General features: G+C 47.7%; 1 protein-coding gene across 2 annotated transcripts in view; it reads right to left on the bottom strand.

Annotated features, from left to right (window-relative positions):
* Positions 1–359: 359 nt before the first annotated feature.
* arhgef18b (rho/rac guanine nucleotide exchange factor (GEF) 18b) overlaps positions 360–22,916 on the bottom strand; it is a 40,911-nt gene continuing 18,354 nt past the window's right edge. For both annotated transcript variants that reach the window (XM_076278739.1, XM_076278740.1), the window contains 19 exons: positions 20,694–20,913; positions 20,357–20,460; positions 20,017–20,157; positions 19,110–19,351; positions 18,702–18,827; positions 18,284–18,401; positions 17,812–18,066; positions 16,718–16,794; positions 16,097–16,275; positions 15,820–15,893; positions 14,832–15,017; positions 14,477–14,617; positions 14,074–14,189; positions 13,394–13,471; positions 13,133–13,183; positions 12,244–12,729; positions 4,031–4,346; positions 3,577–3,690; positions 360–3,335 (listed from right to left, as the gene is read on the bottom strand). In XM_076278739.1, coding sequence (XP_076134854.1) covers positions 3,172–3,335; positions 3,577–3,690; positions 4,031–4,346; positions 12,244–12,729; positions 13,133–13,183; positions 13,394–13,471; positions 14,074–14,189; positions 14,477–14,617; positions 14,832–15,017; positions 15,820–15,893; positions 16,097–16,275; positions 16,718–16,794; positions 17,812–18,066; positions 18,284–18,401; positions 18,702–18,827; positions 19,110–19,351; positions 20,017–20,157; positions 20,357–20,460; positions 20,694–20,913 — 3,188 coding nt within the window. In that variant the 3' untranslated portion in view covers positions 360–3,171. The remainder of the gene's footprint in view (positions 3,336–3,576; positions 3,691–4,030; positions 4,347–12,243; positions 12,730–13,132; positions 13,184–13,393; positions 13,472–14,073; positions 14,190–14,476; positions 14,618–14,831; positions 15,018–15,819; positions 15,894–16,096; positions 16,276–16,717; positions 16,795–17,811; positions 18,067–18,283; positions 18,402–18,701; positions 18,828–19,109; positions 19,352–20,016; positions 20,158–20,356; positions 20,461–20,693; positions 20,914–22,916) is intronic.

The raw sequence follows: 22,916 nt of genomic DNA, 5'->3' as shown, positions 1-22,916 counted from the left end.
CCCGGTGCCAGGAACAACAGCTCTGGAGCCAGATGTACAGTGATGGAGACTGGCTCGGAGACATAACATTACACTTGCTACGTTATATTGCCTCTACGGTAAAGAATATCAAATGTGACCGTCCACGATTTTATTTTCACTTGCTGCAGCAGGGTCGAGTTCTGAGTGTTTTTTTGAAGTGAAAAGATAACCCGAGAGCTTCTGGAAGCTTCCACTGAAGTTGGCAGGCGATGTTGTGTATGAAAGTTGTGTTGGTCTGTGTTTTATGTGGCTAACACAATCACTTCTCTCTGTATCCTCCAGCACAGAACTTGGCACCATAAAACACACACACATACACACAAACACGCACACAGAGATCAAGTTTCTTGAAGACATTTTATTACTAAAATTATTTTTTTTCCTAAGGCAGCAAGTTGTGTGTCAACAGATCTCTATGTTTTGGAGTGATGCAAAATAACAGTAGAAAACAAATCATTGCCCAGCGTGCTACAAACCTCAGTCAAATCACGACCAAAATACTTCATTATTAATATAGGCTTCCCCTTCAAGTTTGCTACTATCCAAAAAAAGTGACTAGTGTAAATTGGTGGTATGCAAAAACAAAGTGATATTTACACATTACACAAGGTCCTCAAAGCATACCTAGAGGTAAAACTAACACATTTCTACAGATAACCTTTCAACAAGCAATCTCCACTGACACAGACACAGTGGCAGACAGGAGGCTGCTACCAAATAATATAGTTTTCTTCATAAGACATCAGAGATTCAAGTGGCCAGTGGCGGTACAATCACAGACAGGTTTAAGTCTTCACCCAGCGTGCAGAATCTTCGGACTTGAAGGGTTGGGTGAGGTGGGGTTGGGGCATTCGGAAGGGGACTGGGGGCTCCTGGACACATCTAAAGTGCTCAGCTGCTCAATGCGCTGATCAAAGGGTCCATCTTGACTGGCATTTGAAAAGCACATTCTCCACCATCAGGGGCAGGAGGGGCCTCGTCCCCCCCCAGAGTCCAGCCGAGCTCCAGTGTTCTAATCAGACACTCCAATCCTGCTCACTCAGCCTCTCCTGCACCTGATGAGAGTCTCGGAGACAGCACAATGGCGTGTCCTGAAGGAGTGTTAAAACTCTTATCTAACGGAGGATTACCAGCAGGGTCGGGCACAGTGACTTTACATGACCAGGGCTTTAGGGTAGGTTTTTTTGTAATAATAGTATACTTTCACGGTAAGGGGGGGGGGGGGGGCAATTAGGTCTTGTGTGGTCTCTTTGGTCAGTCGAATGAAATGTGTGGAGAATCATTTTTTGATCAGTCAACATTAAAAATGTATGACAGGAGAAAAAACATCCAGAGTTCACAAGATAGCCCACTCTCGTCTCGAAATGTTATTAAGCGACATCAATGCACAGTCCTCTAAAAATAATCAAACATCAAAACAACCTAAAACACAGGATACAGTTCACTACACATAGCATAGTTTTCCTCTGACTTTAAAACAGACTTCAGACTTAAAACCTCTAACCAAAAATAGCTCTCACATACATTCCCCATCCCTTCATAAAAGGTAGCTTCACCACGTGACCATGCACTAAGGATGCATGAGGAGCTTACAAAGTATATATACATCACAGGGATACACAGTGATTTTCCCCCATAAAGACTTAATACACCATCACCACAGAGGATAGTTGTTCAGTGAAACCTGTCCATCCTGCTACTCACCTCTCAGCTAACGATCATGGCCTTTAGGCACTTATCTTAGCTTGGGAACGTTGACATCACAACACCTATACAACCACAGCAGAGCAGATCATATATACAGTGCAACAGGTTTTGATCCACAAAGATGTTCAGTCTTGAGACTTGCTGTTGTGCTTTTAGGAAACCCAGCATTAGAGAACATACAACTCTTCAGCAACAGTTTGAAGGTGTACCAGGAGTTTGTATGTCACGTGCTTGTCGTCATAAGGTTGATTATCCAGCTCTAGTACATATCTAAGCTCTGAATTTAGTCATTCATTACGGTCAGGGTCTCTGACATCTAGGTTCTTTGATGCTTACAGGCTTATAAAAACAGCCCCTCAGCCACTACTCGAGAGGATCTTCACAGCATAACCACAGAATTAAGAATTTGATCCTGTAGAGATTACAGCATTATGACGTTAATTAAACCATCACGTTAACCATCATTCATACCTCAAGCCTTTGTTTGAAATGTGTGACCACTAAAGACAGACCACTGATCACCATCATGATCAAATGAGCCATTCACAAAACGGATGTATATTTCACAGAGAAAAGATACTCCTTGACGAGAGAAAACTAAATCCAACAGGCTCCTTAGGGCGAGTGCGCTGCTGTAGAATTTCCAGCAGTGGAATTGAAATGCATAAAACAGCATGCTGCGGTGTGCAAAGAAAGCTCCACAGTGTTCAGCGAATTAAAACCTCGAAAATACTCCATTCTTAACTTCAGTGTTCTTTTTTTTTTTGAAACAGCAGAGCGACACAGCTGCTTTTAAGCTTTGATTGGCATTGTACACGGCCCAGCTTTTAAAAAAAAAAAAAAAAAAGTAGACAGAAAGAAACAAATGAATAAGGACACCACATGTGCCATTAAATGACTATTTTGCAGAGTGCAAAGCTTCCACCTCAATGGCGTGAGGTAAAGTCACCCAATTTCGGAGGTTCGCTCCTCCCCCTCACCTTCCTCTGAAACACTCTCGTCACACTCAAACTCAAGTAACACCTGCTCACAATGACAGTCTTCCTTCATCACCCTGCACCTTCATCATCGTGGTAGTCATCGTCCTCCTCCTCAGTCTTGCCTTCCTTTTTTGTTGTTCCTTCATCACTTTTTTTTTTCTTTAAAGTCTTTGGATTCTGCCAGACATCATCTCTTATTAAACATCTACATCTAAAAATGTTTCTCTTTTTCTTCCTGCATCATCTTCACACAAAATTCAACGTTTGATTTTAAAATGTTCTTTTTTTTCCCAAAGTCTGGTTTGTGGCATTAGTTGGGGGAGGAATAAAACTCTAGTTAAAAAAAAAAAAAAAAAAAGATGTTCTTAAAAGAAATGCTGCATGTGCTTGTGTGCTTTACACGGCTCCGGGCCTCCCTTTGGTCCCAGGATGCATTGCAACAGGCACGAGGCTTGCAGGATCCTCAGAAGAAGATGACATCCTCCTTGGTGACATCCTCCGTGATTTTGTATGGTGGTGGGGGCAGATTCTGCAGTTGGCTGGGGGGTCTGTGTGTGATGCTGGGGTGGATGGGCTGTGGGGGAGGCGGCGGGGGCTCATAGTAGACTTCTGGAGGGTTCACTGGTTCTGTATGGACGCACACACACACACACACACACACACACACACACACACACACACACACACACACACACACACACACACACACACACACACACACACACACACACACACACACACACACACACACACACAAAACAATGGGCTTTATGCATCAGACCTGGTTTCTGTAGTGTAAGTGTCGATGTGTATGTTTATTCTATTGCTGTAGGTCTTATTGAGAGGAGCTCTGCTGTGTTTATGGTACCTGGAGGCTGGATGTGGATCTGGAGGCTGGGGCTGATGGAGCGCTTGGCTCTCAGAGAGCCGTCGTCCCGCGCGGAGAGCTTCAGGGGCAGCATCTGCTTCATGTCCACGGAGGCTGTGCACATAAACAAAGCATGCGGTATTACTGTTATGAGGGAGTAGGAGCGTGCAACGTTTACATTTATTAATTCGGAAGAGGCTTTTATCCAAAGTGAGGCACAATAATCGAGCTATCCGATCTGATGAGAGCAGAGAGGCTTCTAAGAGTACGAGTCTGTGTTTCCTCACTCGAGCTGTAGAGCAGTGCGAGTCTATATATGCATATGTGAATGGACTCACATGATCACATACAGTCACACATTCCTGTGTGAGAGTGTGAGATGTGTCTGGGTGGGAGAGTGAGATAAAAAAAGGTGTGTGTGTGTGTGTGTGTGTGTGTGTGTGTGTTCCCTCACCTGAGCTCTCGGTGCGGTGCGAGCCCTTGCCCTTGCCTCCCTTCTCCTTGCCCTTGCTGAGGGCGGCCAGCTTGGTGGGGATCTGCTGCTGGACGGCGCCCTGCTTGTGCAGCTGGTTGGTGGTGCTGATCAAGTGGATGGGCACCTCCGAGCTCTTGCCCGCCGTCGTCGGCTTCAGCTCGGGCCGCTCGGGGTAGTCGGCCGGGGAGATGGACAGGCTGGAGCGCACCAGGGGCTTGGGCGGCAGTGCCGGGTCCACTGTCGTCCCCAGGCCTAGCAGCAGCTCCCCGTTAAAGCTGGACGACAGCGGGAGGTGCTGGAGAGGAGAAGGGGGAGGACAGGGAAAAGGAACATTAGGAGAGATTGGGTTGTGTGCACTATCACACAGAGAGCATGAATCAACATTAGTACTCCAGGAGTTTACTTCTTCTGCATACTCTCCTCTATATTAGTATGCTTTAGTGTGAAGAGACACAGCTATCTTTATAGATAAGATTCTTTTGCTGTGGATGTTGTCCATGAATTTTGGCAAAAATAGTAAAGCAAATCTCCACAAAGTCAATCTACATAACGTACAGAGCTAAAAATACATTTTCCCAACTTGTTGGCAACTGTGAAATTAACCGACGGTAAACAAACAGTTAATGGTGAACAGCAAGCACATCTGGCTTGACTGAGGCCTGCTGAACATGTTTTATATTTTCACGTCTCCAAGAGCCTGGGGGAGAGATGGTTTGACGAGGTCCTGACTGTTGCTCATTTTTGAAAGCGAAGCAGGCGGTCTCTTTGAACATGGCGACTAACGAGCGGGAGGGAAGAAGGGCCCGTCGACGCGTCGTTGGGGAAACAGAATCTGCTCGTGTGCCAGACGGATATTTATGGCCAGAGGGTGAAATGAGAAACACCAGCGGGCGGCACGGAGTGTGTGTGTGTGTTTGTGTGTGTGTGTGTGTGTGTGTGTGTATGAAGTTCTGCAGCTGATCTGAGTGCAGTTGCAACTTGCAAACGTTCCAGATGAACAATGGCCACAGCTGACATGATTACAGATTGGCCTCTGTATCAGAGAGGAGAGGGAGGCGGTAAGGCTGCCATCGCTCCGGCGAGCGCTCCAAATGACAGTGCTTATACTCCCTGCAATATATATTTAGACTAAACTCAGAAAACAGAGGCTTAGGAGTAGTACTGAATTAACTTCTGGTCCATCTGCCTGCAAAAGAAAGCACTAAAAACAGAGGTTTATCTTACTCCGACAATTCATGTCTTGAGAAAACCCACTCATTTTCTACATAGGGCGCTATATAGTGCATAAGTACACATATAAGTATGTTTGAAGTACGCCTGAAAGACATCCAACAAGCTCGTTTTAAATCAAAAGCAGAATGTCTCTGTATGCGGAGCCCCAGAAGGGTTTTCGGGTGCTGTGTGGGAGAGGCCGTCTTCTGTGTGACTCACAAGAACAGAGCTCCAGTCCCAGCTGGAGGAGGATGAAGGGGGGAGGGGGGGGGGGGGAAGCGACAGGGTGAGGAGCAGGGGAACAGGGTGGGAGGGTATCTCCCACAGGACCAGATGTCTCCAGCTGTGAGGAAGATCATCCAACTCCACCTTCCAAGGCCAGAGGGTATGTGAGGGGTCATGCAAGCAGGCAACCGTTCATTCGGCACTTAGGCTTCCCTTCTGCAGCGCCGATGTCCCTGAGTACGTACTGTTTGAGGTGTGCTAGAACCTGGGAACAGCAACGACCACAGAACCGGTTCCAGGAGCTCACAGAGGAGTCTTTGTGGAACCCTGGGGAGTGGCAGAGGCTGCAGTTTTCCCAGCTCGGGCGTCCTCGGCACACAGGCGGTCCATTGTGTTTGCACCGCAGGAAAGGTGCCATCCATAAATGCAGGGACTTATCCGGGGCTTTTCAATAAATAAAGACCTGGGCTCGGCTGTACCGATGCACATAAGCCTTGACTGACAACATATAAACAATCAGTCTTGGCCGAGCTCCAGCCGCACTTCAAATGAGAGGGTGCTTATAGATAATTACAGGTTGTGGCTTCAACCACCCCCCACCCCCCCCCTTCCATCCTGCCTCGCCTGAGATACTTATCACTAAAGAGCCCTGACGTTTCTGCTGACGACCTAAACGTGAGACTCAGGTGCCCCCTGCCACCACCGCTCTCATAACTAGGTCACTCATCACAAGGGTGGTTGGCGGGTCTCATCTTTATTCACCAGGACCAGAGCGGGCAGGATCAGGTACATCTGGGGAGAGCTGAGGCACCATGGTAATGGGGAGCAGGCTGCACATGCTCACCGTCAGGGCATGATGGGTAATTACTCACAACACTCAAGAGTGTCTCAGCAACCACAGCCGCCAGGACTCTGATCCAAACACCAAAAAATCTTTTGTTGCCGCTGTTGCCCTTGTTTACGACCTGTGTCAGCATTTTGTTCCACCACAGTGGTGCTCATGTTATGTTTGTTACATGAGTACTTGAGAATAAATTTATAGGCTGGTGTTTACGAACCAAGCTTCAAGCGCCATACGAGTGAACCGAACAAAACAGATCCAGGCAAGGGATGAGCACTTTGATTAGTCACGACACTTAGCAGTGCCAGAGCAACCGCAACACGCTCTCTCAATCTGACTTAGCGAGAGAGAGGTGAGCAAGCTTTGCATCTATAAGGCTTCCACTTAAGGCCATCAATTTTGTAGTGATCCACAGGACAAATTCTCTCCATTCATTCTGAATGCTAGTAAGAGATTCTATTCTCACAGCTCTCAGAAGACTGCCATATCTCTTCCTAGCCAGGGTGTCACAAGACAGCAGAGGGTGAAATCTCGGTGCTGTGGGTTAGCCAGAGGGAACGGAGCAGAGAGGGGATATCCAGAGCCCCGAGGCCAGGGAGCGTCCAGCGTGACAGCCTGACCTCATCGCAGAAATTAGATGCCTGGAGCCAGACAAAGGATGAGCACTTTGATTAGTCACGACACTTAGCAACGCCAGAGCAACCGCAACACACTCTCAACCGGACTCAGCGAGAGAAATGCATCGACATGACCTCCACTTAAAGCCATCAATTAATGTCAACGTCCTGGCCATTCATGTTGACTCATGTATGTGAAGCATCACATGAACAATGTTTGACAAGGAGCAATGCGTACTTCCCTGTGCAAATGAGAGGATGTGTACCAGACTAATTCCCAAGTGTTAGCAAGTCAAGCCTGAATTCTGCACCCAAGGAGATACTGGAAGAGACTGAGAGAGACAGAGAGAGAGAGAGAGAGAGAGAGAGAGAGAGAGAGAGAGAGAGAGAGAGAGAGAGAGAGAGAGAGAGAGAGAGAGAGCGAGGGAGAATTGAGAGGAAAAACAGAAGGAGAGATATGGAGCCCTGAGGACACTGAAGTCCACAGGAGGAGTGAAGCACCTGGCCCTGTTCCAGAACACAGTGATGTGAACCCTGGAGTGAGGAAGTGACTAAGACAAGGAGGGAGGGAGAGAGAAAGAAACAGAAAGAAAGAAAGAGAGCAAAAGAGAGTGAGAGAGAGTGAGAAACAAAAAGAGAAAGAGAGAGAGAGAAAAAGAGAGGACTCAACTGGCCCAGGGCTAACAGCCATGGTTCAGGAATGCTGGGGTGGAGGCGGATGCTCCAGGGCAGATCTTCATGTCCGTGCCATGGGCAAGGGCAACTCAAGCTGCAGAACATGACACTAATGCTCATTGACCAAATTAGGTATTATACAACAGCCGTATCTCGCAATATCCCGGCACAACCCACTTAGAGTCTTTATCGCCAGTAATCCGTGTTCGATGTACTTTATCCATGAATTGAATGCAGTCCAACCAAATGCATGAACAATCTATTTATTCAAGGTAAGCGAGCGGAATGGTAGGCAGAGATAGTGCAACATTTGACAGCTTCCCAGTAAGAAAACAAATTGACTGGAGCAGAGCCTCCGCCTTGTGTCTACAGCTGAGTCACAGGCGTGGGGATATCCTTTACCAACCACACACTCACCCGTGTCATATATCTGGATTAACACAGACCCTTAATCTCGTAATCTCTTACCTATGTACCGAAGAGCAAATTAGGGAATGCATCTTTCGGTGAGGATTTCGGTCTCGTGATATTGGTGATGTATGTTGCTATTTGTGTTCATATTGCACTCTTCAGTGCTCCTGTAGCACGTGTGTTGACTGGCAGGGACTGTTCATGGCTCAGGCCCAGCCACTCTGTTTATTTTCCAGTTCCAGAGCCAGGACAGTGTACAAACACTAGAGTTGTTTTGAGCACACACACTGAAGAGACAGCTAGACTGAAACGAGCAATTAGCCATTCAAATTTGCCAAAAAAGAGCCATGGACTGTACTTTTACCTTTCATTTTTAGGAGATGTTAAAGCCACGTCTGCCTAAAAGCATAGCCTACCAGAAAGATGCAATGCTTGCCATTAAAGGCACCCTATAACAAGATTTGCTCTCAGGGTCCCCCCGAGAGCAAAGTTGAGAAGCACAATAATAAACAAACTCAATACGCATCTTTTGCAACAAAGTATAAATATAACTCCGATAGAAGGAATGCACCGACAGCAGTCTGTAGAAAAATATCTCTGAATTCCTGTAGCATAGCAGCTCTTTAGCGTTTCCTACCCGAAACTAGAAAGTTGCTAGGTCGGTAATCGCCTACAGAGGGCCGAATGGCAGAAAAATGGCAGAAGTGCCGTTTGTCATGTTATGAGGTAATCTGCCATCAAAATGGTTTTGGAAACTTTATGTTAAGGTCAAAAAACAGATAAGGGTGCCTTTAATAAACAATGTATTTTTGCAAAGGGTCAGCTATGTTAATGTCACCCCACAGACTGGACTGAACTGGTGATCACACCGCAGAACTCTCATCGGTAAATGATGATCTCTCAAGAACGTCCTGTGTTGCTGAACAATCTCTTTGGTTTCTATTTTAAGTTGGAGAGGTTATGGCTGCCAAATTTATATTTCATCAGATTCAGTTATTGTTAGTCAAATCATCAGTCACCACTGAAGCCAGGTAGATGTCTTAATGTTTATCAGGCGTGTAATGTACCTTTGGTGAAATATACACAATCCCCAACTCCTCAACGCATAACCAAGGCAGATGTTCCTGTCTGTTCCAGAAACACATGTAGCAATCAGATGAAATGCCTCACTCTCTCTCTTTCATAACACTCATTCTAGGCGTCCTGAGGGCAAACTGATTGTACACATTGATAACAGTGCCAAGGTGTGCCGGACGGCGCAGAGATACCACCGGCAGCTGCCTCGGCCCCGGGGGCATGTCCAGACGTGTTGCCAGAGACAACCGGAGAGGAATAAACGATGGTTACGAAATAGCCGAGCGCCCGCGGCGTCTCAACATCAGCGCTGTCGATTCTCTAATGATTGGTTTTGATGAAAACTCCCAGGAGGCGTTGCCTTGGAACGAAGCCCGAAAAAAAAAAGCAAAAAGCGGAGGCGGAGGTTACTTTAGACAAGAAGATAGCGTTTAATGGCTGCCATGCCAAAATAAACAAAGAGAAAAAGCAAGAGGGTTTGGGATTCTGCTATAAAAATAGCTGTCTGAAATATGCAGCGATGAGCAACTGCCAACATATGACAGCTACACCAAAATGCACAAATTCAATAGTGATCCACAGTAGAGCCTACAATTCTATCCATTCATTCTGAAGACTACAAAGTGACTTTCTTCACAGCTCACAGACGGCCATATCCTTCTCTCTCTTTATCCAGGGTGTCACAAGGCAGCAGAGGGTGAATCTCAGTGCTGCGTGTAAGCCAAAGGGCACAGGGAGATGACCAGAGACCCGAGGCCAGGAAGCGTCCGGCGTGACAGCCTGACCTCATAGCAGAAATTAGATGCCTGGAGCGCAGATAATTCCTGTCAGCTGCACAAGTTTCAGACAGGCTGCATCAGTGAGTGATTTGTGTGTGTGTATGTGTGAGTGAGTGAGTGAGTGACGGAGAGGGACAGAGAGTGTGTTTGTTTGTTCGTGTGCGTGCGTGATGTTGATGAGCTACGACTTAACCGAAGAGGAGCCAGGCAAGTCAAGGATACCTCGAAAATATCTCCTCCAAGCCTTAACTCGATCAATGCGTGACGTTTGCAGGGTGTGTGGGTGGGGGAGGGTGCAAGTGTGGGGGGTGTCATGAATGGTGGATTTGTGTCAGGCACGTCAGAGTCCGAGACAGACTCTTGACTCTGGCCCCAAAAACATCTTTGCCAATCAAGAACGTCTGCCTGGCTGGCCGTGAAATTAATCTGGCTAGGTCAGTGGCTGGTGACGTACGTGTGTGTGTGTGTGTGTGTGTGTGTGAGGCAACTGACGTCCATCGACCCTATGATAGCAAGGGGTGGGGTGGTCGGCAAGCTTCAACTCCTATCGGCTGATGTGGGGTGTTGGGGACACTGCAGCTTGTTCTGGCAGGAACAGGATACCTGTGCACTAGCAAAAGGAAGCAAAACCCAAATCTTAGGATCCCAGACCCAAGCAACATGCCGTTGAAGAGGAGGCTTAAGTTACGGCATCGCCAACGCCTGGCACGGCAACACAATATGAGGCATTGTGACGGAGCTGGGAGTAGAGGCAGAAAGGTGGAGGAGCCAGGGTGGAGGAGGGGGGGGGAGGGGAGGGGGGACCCGCTCCTGTGGGGGTGGGTGACAGGTTATAACTTTGGTTCAAACACCACAGTGCTTTTTTTCCCCCCGTTCATTTGTAAGTTCTTGTTCTTGATTTTCCTTCACTCTTTCTCATGGCATTGCCTTTCCTATCCTGCATGCAATCAGTAAACAGCCTGGCTTTGGTGGAAGATAAACCAGCCTTCCCCACACAGAGCCATATTGTTCCAGGCTGCCAGTTTCAGACAGCTGATGTCTCATAGGCCGGTGGCAGGCAGGCAGGAGAACGGATGAGCCTTGTGTGTGCTGCTAGAGTGAAAGCTTATATTGAGACCACACAGATATATCTCAAGGCGGACGCACTGAATCATGTCATACGACACGTCGTCACCATCCCAACATCTCTGGGTTAGCCAAGTGTTTTTGACTCGGAATCGACACTGTATGACTACCATCAGACTGAGAACACTAAACCGGTGAGAGCAGGTATGACCGACAGACTGACTGATTTCATGTGCTTCTCTCGGTGGGTTGTGGTTGCAGTGTTCCCTTGAAAACGGACCTTCAAGTTTAAGGTGCCCATTTATTGACTGATCAAGTCTCCCAGCAAGGGCATCCTATTTCTGTGTGCAGATATGGGTTTTTAATGTGTGTGTGTGTGTGTGTGTGTATGCGTGTCTGTGTGTACGTGCATATGTGTGTATGCATGTGTGTGTGTGTGCAGACAGTAAGAAGAGAGGAAGGTAGAATTGTGTAGGTGTGTAGGCATGAATATCTGACTCACTAACCTGTCTTCATACTGATCTGGGGATGGGTTGTGGGTGTGGATTCCCGAGAAAAGCACCAAGACAGCTCTTATTTATAGATCGGTCACGTCTCCTGCGCAGTGACCCAAGGTGGGCACTCTTAGCTCCGTGCCCTGTCTGTGCCTACCTGTCCCGTCTCCTGCGCAGTGACCCAAGGTGGGCACTCTTAGCTCCGTGCCCTGTCTGTGCCTACCTGTCCCGTCTCCTGCGCAGTGACCCAAGGTGGGCACTCTTAGCTCCGTGCCCTGTCTGTGCCTACCTGTCCCGTCTCCTGCGCAGTGACCCAAGGTGGGCACTCTTAGCTCCGTGCCCTGTCTGTGCCTACCTGTCCCGCCTCCTGCGTAGTGACCCAAGGTGGGCACTCTTAGCTCCGTGCCCTGTCTGTGCCTACCTGTCCCGTCTCCTGCGCAGTGACCCAAGGTGGGCACTCTTAGCTCCGTGCCCTGTCTGTGCCTACCTGTCCCGTCTCCTGCGCAGTGACCCAAGGTGGGCACTCTTAGCTCCGTGCCCTGTCTGTGCCTACCTGTCCCGTCTCCTGCGCAGTGACCCAAGGTGGGCACTCTTAGCTCCGTGTGCCTACCTGTCCCGTCTCCTGCGCAGTGACCCAAGGTGGGCACTCTTAGCTCCGTGCCCTGTCTGTGCCTACCTGTCCCGTCTCCTGCGCAGTGACCCACGGTGGGCACTCTTAGCTCCGTGCCCTGTCTGTGCCTACCTGTCCCGTCTCCTGCGCAGTGACCCAAGGTGGGCACTCTTAGCTCTGTGTGCCTACCTGTCCCGTCTCCTGTCCGGCGAACAGGCCGGCGCTGGGCACGCTGGGCAGCGTGTTGTGCTTCTTGAGCTTCTTCTGCTGCTCCAGGCGCTCCTTCTCGCGCTGGACGGCGCGCGTGGACTCGCGCAGGCGCTCCAGGTCCTCCTGGTAGGTCTGCCGCTGTCGCTCCAGCTCCTCGCGCTCCTCGGCCAGCCGCGCCTCCAGCCGCCGGCACTCGTCCTCGCGGCGCTGCAGCCGCGCCTCGGCCTCGGCCTCGCGCCGGCGGTGCCGCTCGCGCTCCCGCTCCCAGCTGGCCTGCTCCTTGCGGTGCTGGCTCTGCAGCTTGTGGAAGTGGGCCAGCTCCTCGCGCTGCTTCTCCAGGTTGCGCTGCTTCTCCTGCTCCAGCAGGACGTTGACCAGGCGGTGGCGCCCGCCGCCGGGCCGCTCGCGCTCGCTCAGCGAGGCCCGCTGCAGCTCCAGGTGGCTGTCCTGCTGCGCCACGATCGCCTGGGAGACGGGGAATGAGAAGCACATTTGGTATTTGGAACGGACTGAAGTATTTAGATTGGTATTTAGTAGTGGATTGGTATTTTGAGCTGAAGCACGTTTGGTATGCCTGTGCAAAAGCAGACACACAGACATGTACACACATCCCGACTCCCATGCACAGATACACCCAAACATGCAATACCGATCAGAATGTGACTCTTAGAGTGATGTTCTTAGAGAGGGTATTTTACTGAACTCTGGGGCTTGTGGGCTTCAATGTCTGGCAAGCACCATGAAATCCACTGCCCCTACTCACTGTTTAATGCCTAAAAGAACTTAAGGGCATCCAACATTCATTTTAATGGACAGCAAAGAGAGAGTAGCTTTTGGGGGAAAAACACACACTCAAGACATGTTTTACCTGCAGACTGTATAGCCTCTGGGACAGATGAAGCACTTTGTGGAGGAACTGCTGCAAGAGAGATGAAGAGGCATCAGTCAGAGAGAGAGAGAGGGGGGGGTGGGTGGGTGCTGGTGGGCAGTGAGTGCTCAGTCTGACTTACGCAACACCTCATACGAGCACAGCTACTGGGACTCCACTTATATAACAACACCTTTATCCATTATTTAACTGCACAGCAATTTGGAAAGAAACAAAATGGCCGCTTCTTTAAAGCCCTACCTCAGCCTCGGGAAAGGAGCTGGTCCACGATGGGTTCCAGCTGGCTGGAGAGGACCCATCTACCTGTGAGAGGGGGGGCTGGGGGCAGAGAGAGGGAAAATATGAGCCAGGCTTTCCAGAGGCCTTTTAACAGCCAGCTCACTTTTTAAGAGCTTTAAATGTCAGCCCATGGCTCATGGACACCGGGGACGAATAAAGAGGCCAACCAAGTGAACTGTTTTTTTTTTGTTTTTTTTAAGTCAGACGGACAATGACGGCATGGAAAGCTTTGGATTGAGTCATCCGATTCTTCCCGGTGCTGTTTACTAAACATTGGCTGGAGTCAATTGTTGTGGAAATCACAGAGTGCTTTCACAGGACAGAGACAACATGTGCGTCAACGAAGCTGAACTTTGGCAGAGCTGGGACATCTCGGAAGTCTGTGTCTGTTCATTTGAGTGAGTGCAGGAAATGGTGTATACATTGATGGGTAATTGGGAGCGAGCTCAAGCATGTGTTTGGTGTGTGTGGTATGTGGAGATTACATGAGTGTTTATCCTAAAATGTATGTGAGCATCCGTATGGAAGGAGAGCCTCAAAGTCCTCCTGTGTGAGCGAATGTCTGTCACAGTCACTGTGTGTGTGTGTGTGTGTGTGTGTGTGTATGTGTGTGTGTGTGTGTGTGTGTGTGTAAAACTCACAGAAGACTCGTCCAGGCCCTGGCTGCCACAGAGCTCCTTGAGCTGGGGGTCAGAGCTGGCCCTCTGACTCCTTTCTCTGGACTTCAGGCCTCCACTGGTCTTCTTCACGCTGCCGTCTGCATCAGACAAGCACAAGCCTGCCTCAGCACTGTGTCTGCACACACACATATATGTGGTTCTGTGTGTGTGTGTGTGTGTGTGTGAGTGTGCTTTTAAGGGAGTGTACACATACTTTTGTGTCTACACCACACATCCTCAACCTTCTATCCAATGAACATGGGTTAAGAGGAATCACATGGATGCATTCTGCATCAAACAAATGATATGCTGGCAGGTTGGACACAGACCAGTTCGGTGGAGATCACCCTGACCGTCTTTCCCCTGGGTTGGTGGTCAGACTTACTCTTCTGCAGGATGGTGGGGCTGCTGTCGTAGCCCCCAAACGTGTCCGCCCTCCTGGGGAGGACGCCCGAGCCCTGGCTCTCTTCTGACCGTGGAGCAGGTTCTCTCACGCGGGACAGCAGCAGGTTCTGCAGGTTCTCCACTAGAACACAAGACACTCAACAAGTCAGTACCTTTGGCTGTAAAACTCCAAGGCCACTAATGTCTGACCGGGAGTCATTGACCTTTAACCACAGGCTCCAAAAACATGAGACGAGTATTAACAACTAGCAAAACAATTAACAACTGAACGGCTTCACATCAAATCTGGTCCTAAACTAGAGGTCTGCCTCTGGTGTGTCGTGTGTGAGCCTTGCCTTCAGTGATTGCTCCCTTGAGCAGCTGCTCCCCCTGCTGGAGGTCGGAGGTATCGCCGCGCAGCAGCAGGCGGGAGCGTGAGCCAGCGTCCTCCACAGTGCCCACCGACGCGGCCATGTCCGCAAACAGCTCCAGCTTCTCCGTCAGGATCTGGCTGATCTGTGAGTCTTTAGCGTTCAGACGCTCTGCGTGAACAAGAGGAAGAGGGAAGAGAAAGTCAGACTAAAAAAAAAAACCCACCACCGCAGAGAGGAAGAGAAGAGTAACTTCAGTGGTCAATGTGATGTAACTGGGGCCTTTTGTGATCAGTTCTGTCTGCATCCATGCTAAAAATATATACGCTAAAAAGAATTCTGAGAAATTGTAACATACGAGAGAAGTGCTGTGTGAAAGCACTGGGGCATGTGACATTCTTTGAGAACAAGATATTATGTTCCCATCATGCATAATTAATAGTGATGCATAATACAAAGTTATAATTAAAGGTGCTCTAAGCGATGTCACACGTTTTTAGGCTAAAACATTTTTTGTCACATACAGCAAACATTTCCTTACTATCCGCTAGCTGCCTGTCCCTTTAACACAAACGTGGTCTCTGTAAACAGCCCAGGCTCCGCAAACAGCAACAAAAACAAACTTGTGCAACCTGCACCACGAAACATAACAAACAGTGTTCCAGCCAATAACCGACGAGATGCGCGTTTAGGAGAGTTTCAATTGCACAGGAGGGAGGGGAAGGTGTAGTGAGCTAGCTCTCTGTTTTGTTTGAACGTCAATAGAAGTGATGTTGCCCACCATCGCTTAGAGCACCTTTAAGAATAATATTTTATTTACTTTAGTTGTAATGTTACATTGCAGTCCCAAAAGTGATTTGTTTTCACAAGACTGGAGTGAGCTGTAGGTGCCGTACTGAGCTAAACCAACAATGTCAAGAATGTCTAAGGCTTTACTAAATGAGCTCCATGGATGGGTGAGGTGGGAACTGACCTTGGAACTCTTTGAATCTGACAGCTCGGGCCTCCTCTTCCTCGCTGAAGAGTCGCTCCTCGGTGGTAGGGCAACTGAGGAGGAACAGAAAGGTGAGGAAAAGGTGAGACACACACACACACACACACACACACACACACACACACACACACACACACACACACAGTAAATCATCTTACACAAGGCATTCTACAGGTTCGGATACAAACACATACAAACAAACAAAACACAAAAGATGCAGACACACACACAAATAACAGTGTGCTGGACAGCATACCTCTCCACAGCCTGTCTGATGTGAGTCATCCAGGTGTTGCGCTCCTCTTTGGAGGCAGTGTGGATCTCGTACATCTCGGGCTCATTGGAGGAGGCGCAGATGAGGAACATGGCCTTCTCCTCGTGCGCCACCTCCCGCACGATCAGCTTCTGCAGTGAGATCACCGACGGCTTGTTGTCCTGGGCCAGACAAAACAACAACAACAACACACGCATGAACACTGCAGCCTCAAAATACATGTGCAGATTCAGCTGTGGTGAAACCCGAATCCAGCTGCATTCTTGGAGTGTAGCTCCTGTACAAATCTATATTGTGTCATTTTTCTTTTGTACAACATATGTTTTACTATGTATTTAAATATTATGACACAATTGTAAAAGAATGGCAGAAAAAAAATCAAACCAAAATAAAACCAGTAACAACAACTAATGACTTGGAACAAGGTGTAAATAGGGATAAATTGGGATCAAATGCATCATTCACAAATAAACTGCCTAGACAATAAACAACTATTGTTGTGACTGTGCTGTCAGTTACAAGAGGACTGATCTACTGATTGATTATAGCCTAAAGGATGTTTAACCCTAATGTTTACAAACAGAAAAGGCAGCCAAAACTCACCACAGTGGAGAAGACAAATCTCTGGTCCTTCTCTTGTAGCAGTAACAAGACATCTGTCAACAGGACTGCCAAAATGTCTGAAGGGAGTTCAAGAGCACATCAAGTTAGAGTGGGATGAATGTGTGTGTGTGTGTGTGTGTGTGTGTGTGTGTGTGTGTGTGCGTGTATACAGCTTGTTTGTGTGCCTTGATATCAGACCTTATGACCTTCTATCTTTGTATAAAAGGCTGCATACTACCTTGTGTGCGTGTGCGTGCCTGTGTGGTTAGGAGCTTATGTCAAAGAGAAGGCGAGAGTGTGTGTCTATGAGCATGAAGGTATGAGTGAGTGAGTGTGTGTGAGTGTGTGTGTGTGTGTGTGTGTGTGTGTGTGTGTGTGATTATGCGGTTTGATAATGCAAGGGTGTGAGAAACAGACAGGATATGTCTTCATGAGGTGACGTATCCTCAGTAAAGTGCAGCATATACAAATGTTTGCATTTGTTTATAGGTGTGCATATGCATATGTACAGTGCTGTGCATAAGTTAAGACACCCATGCTAAAGTTGACTAAAAAGAGGAACAAAAAAAATCTTCTTTTGGAAATTGATCTTAATGCCTTAATTAAAAAATGAGAAAAAAATCCAACCTTTAAGGACAACAATTTTCTTTGTGAATGAATCATGTATCGTAAATAAATAAATGTTATTCCTTAAAATACAGGGGGCATAAGTAAGGAACCCCCTATGTTATTTTTAAAGGCCAGTTATTTCATGGATGGCCAAGGGAATTTTATCGGGATGCATAGTATCCTGAATCCATGAAATAACTGGCTTTAAAAATAAAAATGTGCCTACCTCTATGGGAATTTAACATAGGGGTTTCCTTACTTATGCCCCCTGTATTATAAGGAATAACATTTATTTATTTACGATACATGATTCATTCACAAAGAAAATTGGTGTCTTTAAAGGTTGGATTTTTCCTCATTTTTTTAATTAAGGCATTAAGATTAAGATCATTTTTTATTCCTCTTTTCAGTCAACTTTAGCATGGGTGTCTTAACTTATGCATAGCACTGTATGTGTGTGTGTGTGTGTGTGTGTGTGAGTTTACCTTTAAGCCTCCCAGAGGCGGCCTTCCAGTTGACGGTGGCCTCATGCAGGAGCCTGCGGCGGCCCTGGCACAGGTCCTCACGGCGAAACACGCGCCCATCTTTGATCTTGCCGTGTGACTTGGGCTCCAGCTTGGTGGCAATGTCCCGCAGCCGTGACGCCTTCTCGTAGTCGCTGACCTGAGTGTCCACTTGCGTGATCACCTCCTTGATCAGGCCCAGGGCCCGCGTCAGCTCCTCGTGCTCCTCAGTGCTCGCTGTGGACACACACACACACACGCACGCACACACACACACGCACACCCTGGTGAGTGCCCATGATGGGCATGACCTCAGCAACCAACCTACAGGCTGCCATCTAAAGCACCTTTACCAGTAAGAGGGAAATGTAAGTAAGTATTAGTACTGTAAATGAGAAAATGCAAATAAGTAGTAGTCTAAATGCAATAAGTAGTTACATTTAGACAACATTACCTTCTGTGTTTTGCAGAATGCGCTCCACCAGTACTGGGTATTTAGTGATGCGTTGTGTGACCAGCAGAATGCATTCTGGGACTCCTAACCGACGAACGATGGACAAGTTTCCAATTTTCTGCCACGGAAAAAGGGGAAGATGCATTACATTACACTCAAATGCTGACAGGGTCCTTCTTACCCACAACACTCTCCAGACAAACCCCACACACTCCAACACAGGAAGTGAGTGTGCTGACTCTCAGCGCCTCTCACATCTGGTTCTTTGGACATCTGATTTCAGGACAAATCTTCTCATTTAAATTTTTCTTTTTACAGCGTTATTTCTACATCAGTATCCACTTGAATACCAGGTTGCTGTACCACATGCAATTTGTCCCCATGTCCATCAATACAACAGCTGTGTGGATGTTCTCACCCGTATCTGGTTCTGGAACTTCTTGTTGCTCTGCAGCTGCTCTTTGTAGAAGCTGACGGCCTCGCTGTGGTGGCTGCAGAAATCACCGTAGCACTCCTTCATCCTCTCCCCACTCTCACCAGAAAACTGCAGCAGGACCAACACATACAGCAGTGGAGTAATGAGAACACATAACCAAATCTAACTCTTATTGCACCAAAATACTGATAATGATTCACTGACATTGACCGAGATTGTCAATGTGAAACACTAAAGGGGCTTCCTGCACAAATACAGTATGCATAATTGACGTTAATTGTTCACATAGGCTTTAGTCTCGAGTAACTACAGTACATATCCACCTTCAACCGTTAGTATGGAGCAGCAGCCGGTGTAGGTTTGACTGAATTTGACTGAGTGTGCATGTACCTGAGACACGAGAATGTCTCCCAGTCGGGCTATGGTGTAGTTGAGGTCGCTGCCTGGCTGCAGCGATTGGCTGCGGCGCTCCTTGAGGCGGGACAGGAAGTGCGTGTGCAGCTCCAGCAGCCCTTCCAGTCGAGGGAATAGACGGCGCTCCTGTGAATGCAGCGCGTCCCTCAGCTCGTGCAGGTACACACGCAGCATCGTCTTCAGCGTCCGTACGTGGTGCACCTCTGTCTGGATCAGCTCTGCATGGATGGAGAAAGAGAGAGACAGGGAGGGAGGGAGGGAGGGAAGGAGGGAGGGAGGGAGAGAGAAAGAAAGAAAAAAGAGAAAAAAAGAAAGAGAAAGAAAGAAAGAGAAACAGACATGCATAAATAAATTACAGAGAGACAAAAGACAAAGGACAAATGTGCAACATATGCAACATATATAATGCCAATTGAATGCATACACCTGCTGGCACTCACACATCTACAGACACGCCCACACACATATTACCAGAACCAAGCACGTTCACTATACACATTTGCAAATCAAAATACACAAATAAATACATGCACACAACCACACAAACCATCCATACATATTCACAATGCATATTTGCAAATCAAAATACACACAAACAAATACATGCACACAGCCACACAAACTATCCAAATACACATACACTCATCACCATGGGTACCACCTGACATTTACTGAGGACTGCACTCAACACGCACAGAACATTACTTTCAATGAATAATAATTCCTACAGAACCTATTTAAACAATAATAATAATAATCCTTACAAATACAATATGGATGCAGTAGCTTTCCTGCTTGGACCCCTAAATATCTCATCTGCATCACATCAGCATCAGACAAGACCTACATTAGATGAGGTGAGAGGATGACAAATGTCCCTTACCATATATGACATCCTGCCGTTTGATAGCCTCTTTGGAATGGGTCTTGAGATACTGCTGATCCATGGCCCGGCTCCACGACTCCAGCTCATAGTCCTGTGCGTCAGCCTCCAGGTCCAGTCGCACCCCAGCAAAGTAGTCTTCTACAGACAGAGAAAAAGAGAGATAGAGAGAGAGAGAGAGGGGAAATGAAAGAGAGAAGAGACAAAGCGAGTGAGAGGAAGACTGGCTGAGGGATGTAGGATAGGAGAGTGACTGGCTACACTATCACCCACTGCCAACAGGGCGAGCCGTGGAGCAAATGCTCATTTTCCCCCCACAAAGCTCAGCGTGCTCCCTCACCGTCTACGATGATGGACTCGGTGGTGGAGGGGGCCAGGGACACTGCGTCCTCGGCGAATCGCTTAATTCTGCCTTCCGTTTCATCCATCTCTCCTGGAAGAGATCTGAGAGAGGAAACGCTTTCAGTCAAGACATACAAACAAAAAACACATCCAGCACTGAGCACTGGTTATCTTACCAAAAACAAAAAAAATTTAAAATTTAAACAATGCTTTCAACAAAAATACTATGCATCAAATAGCTCTGGCCTCCACATTCTAAAGGCACGAGTAGTTAAATCTCATTTATTCTGGCAGGCTCAGGGCTCCCTGTGGAGGGATGTTGGGTCTCCACTGACCCTGAGCTGCTGCAGTGGCTGAGGGAGGAGTTGCTGGCAGTGGCGCTCGGTCCTCGCGGGGTGATGGTCATGCCTGGGGCGCGTGGAGGCCGGCAGGAGCCATCGGCGGCCCAGGGATGCAGAGTCGTCGTCGTCGTCTGCTGCTGCTGGTGGTGGTGGTGGTGGTGGTGGTGCTGGTGCTGGTGGGATGCGGTCCCGGAACAGGGCTGGTCCTTGATGGCTGTTGTGGAGGGAGAGGAGGACGATGGGTGAGAGTGCTGGTAGCGCTGCAGCCAGGCGGGCGGGAGGGAGCTCAGCAGGCTGCAGCGGAGCAGGTTCCCGTGCAGGAGCATCCGCATGCCCATGCGCCGCGAGAGGCCTCGGGACGCGCGGGCGACTCGCCGCTGCGCCGCCCGATTTGACCCGCCACTGACCGCCAGTTCCATGGGCGGACGAGGAGAGATCTGGAGCCAATGTGTTAATGCAAAAAGTCGAACAGCCAGTCGAGAACTGGCCACTCAACGAAGTCTGAGGCGGCCTTTTATATAAGTCCACACCCACCTCCTTGCATGGAAGCTTCTAGAAATCACACATCTCGAACTGTCTATAGTTAACACTCTGCCCTCCTCCTAGACCACTCCTGCAGGGTGGCTATGGTTGGCCAGCCAGAGTGAGAAAGTCTGATTAGAGAGAGAGGGCAGGGGGGTTCGGAGACAGGAGGAGGAGGGCACTTATACTGGGGGCTCAGGCACCGAGCCTCTCCAGAGATCACTTGTGGAGCTTAATTCACACAAGGAGGGGAGCAGGCATGAGCGCCATAATCAGGGAAACAAACAAGCCCCATCACCTGGGGATAAAAAAAGCGTCTCGCAGACAGTGCTTAATCTGCAGCAGTGTGTTTAACAGGGAACATTCAAACAGGCCAGGCTTTCGCCAAGGCTTTTCTGTAACAAGCACTCAATTCACCTAAATAAACCGACCATGCATGGGAAAAGAGCCAGTTAACACTTCAACTCCATATGAATAACACAAACACAGCATTTTCAAAAGCACTACCTATGGAAAAAAACTAAAAAGATTTGTTCTGGCTTGATGGATAATAAAAAGGAAGTTTAAAAAAACAAAAATAAAATGGCTTGTTCTAGCTTCATATGGAATGTTCCAGACCATGGGGCAGATATTGGTACCACCCAAGGCGGCAAAATTTAAAAGATACATGTGCATTTTTCCTTTCTGTAAACTATTGCAGCACTATCAAACAGCGCTCGTCTTTTGTTATCGCATGGCAATGGATGACATCATCTGCAAACAAACTGCAATACACACAGCATTGTAAAAGTAATATGAATCCTGGCCAATCTCTTACAATCTCCCTCATATAGTAATGTGTAGCACTGTGCAGCTGAAATCGATGCCACACAGGAACAGTGGTAGCACACCGGATTACCTACAAAAGCTTGTTGCTTGCTCAAAAGAAACTCAGCTTATGTGAAAAGCAAATATTTAATTAACATGTCAGTTCCATCAGAATGACAAGTCATTTTTCCACTGTTTACCAACAAGATCAAGTCAAAATGCTTAGCCATGACGTCACTGTAACAGTTCACTCTGGAAGTATTTTCTTGAGCAAGCTATGGACAATAAGTGAAAATGCATAACGAGGTTACTCTTTTCAATTTCAACAATACAATGCTACACCATATTGTATGTGAGAGATTGGCTAGGATTCATATGTATAGTAAACATTTAGAATATTGTTTGATTTGCAGTTTGTTGCCAAATCATGTCATTCGATGGAGGCCCAGACTTCTTTACAGTACTGCAGTGCTTCCAGGAAGGATAAAATGCATTGGAATACATACAAAACATAGGAAACATCCCTTCGGCAAAACTATGTGCACAGTGCTCTTCTTTATTTACCAAATGTACAGGTGGCACATTTTTGCCTCTACCATTAAGGGAAAGGTAATTTAGCTACATAAACTATATTCTAAAAGCCCATGCCATCTAGATGTGATATAACATGATTAAAGACATCTCCCACCTTCCTACATACTTTGACTTACCATTACCTGTTCATAGTCATATATTGTATGGCCTAATGCTAATAGATAAGGGTATAAAAGCCATGGTAAATACACTTTAGCTACCACTTTGCAGAGGTAATTATACTAGAATATGTCCCTTTTACAGATGGAAGATTGCAAAAATCATTGCTAGACTTTTCCACCTCAGATGGTACCA

This window comes from Alosa pseudoharengus, unplaced genomic scaffold, assembly GCF_046254945.1.
Source record: "Alosa pseudoharengus isolate Yale_2024_CS ecotype anadromous, Long Island Sound unplaced genomic scaffold, YU_APseudo_1.1 YU_APseudo_1.1_scf_11, whole genome shotgun sequence".
Taxonomy (NCBI): domain Eukaryota; kingdom Metazoa; phylum Chordata; class Actinopteri; order Clupeiformes; family Clupeidae; genus Alosa; species Alosa pseudoharengus.
This window is presented reverse-complemented; position numbering and strand designations above follow the sequence as displayed.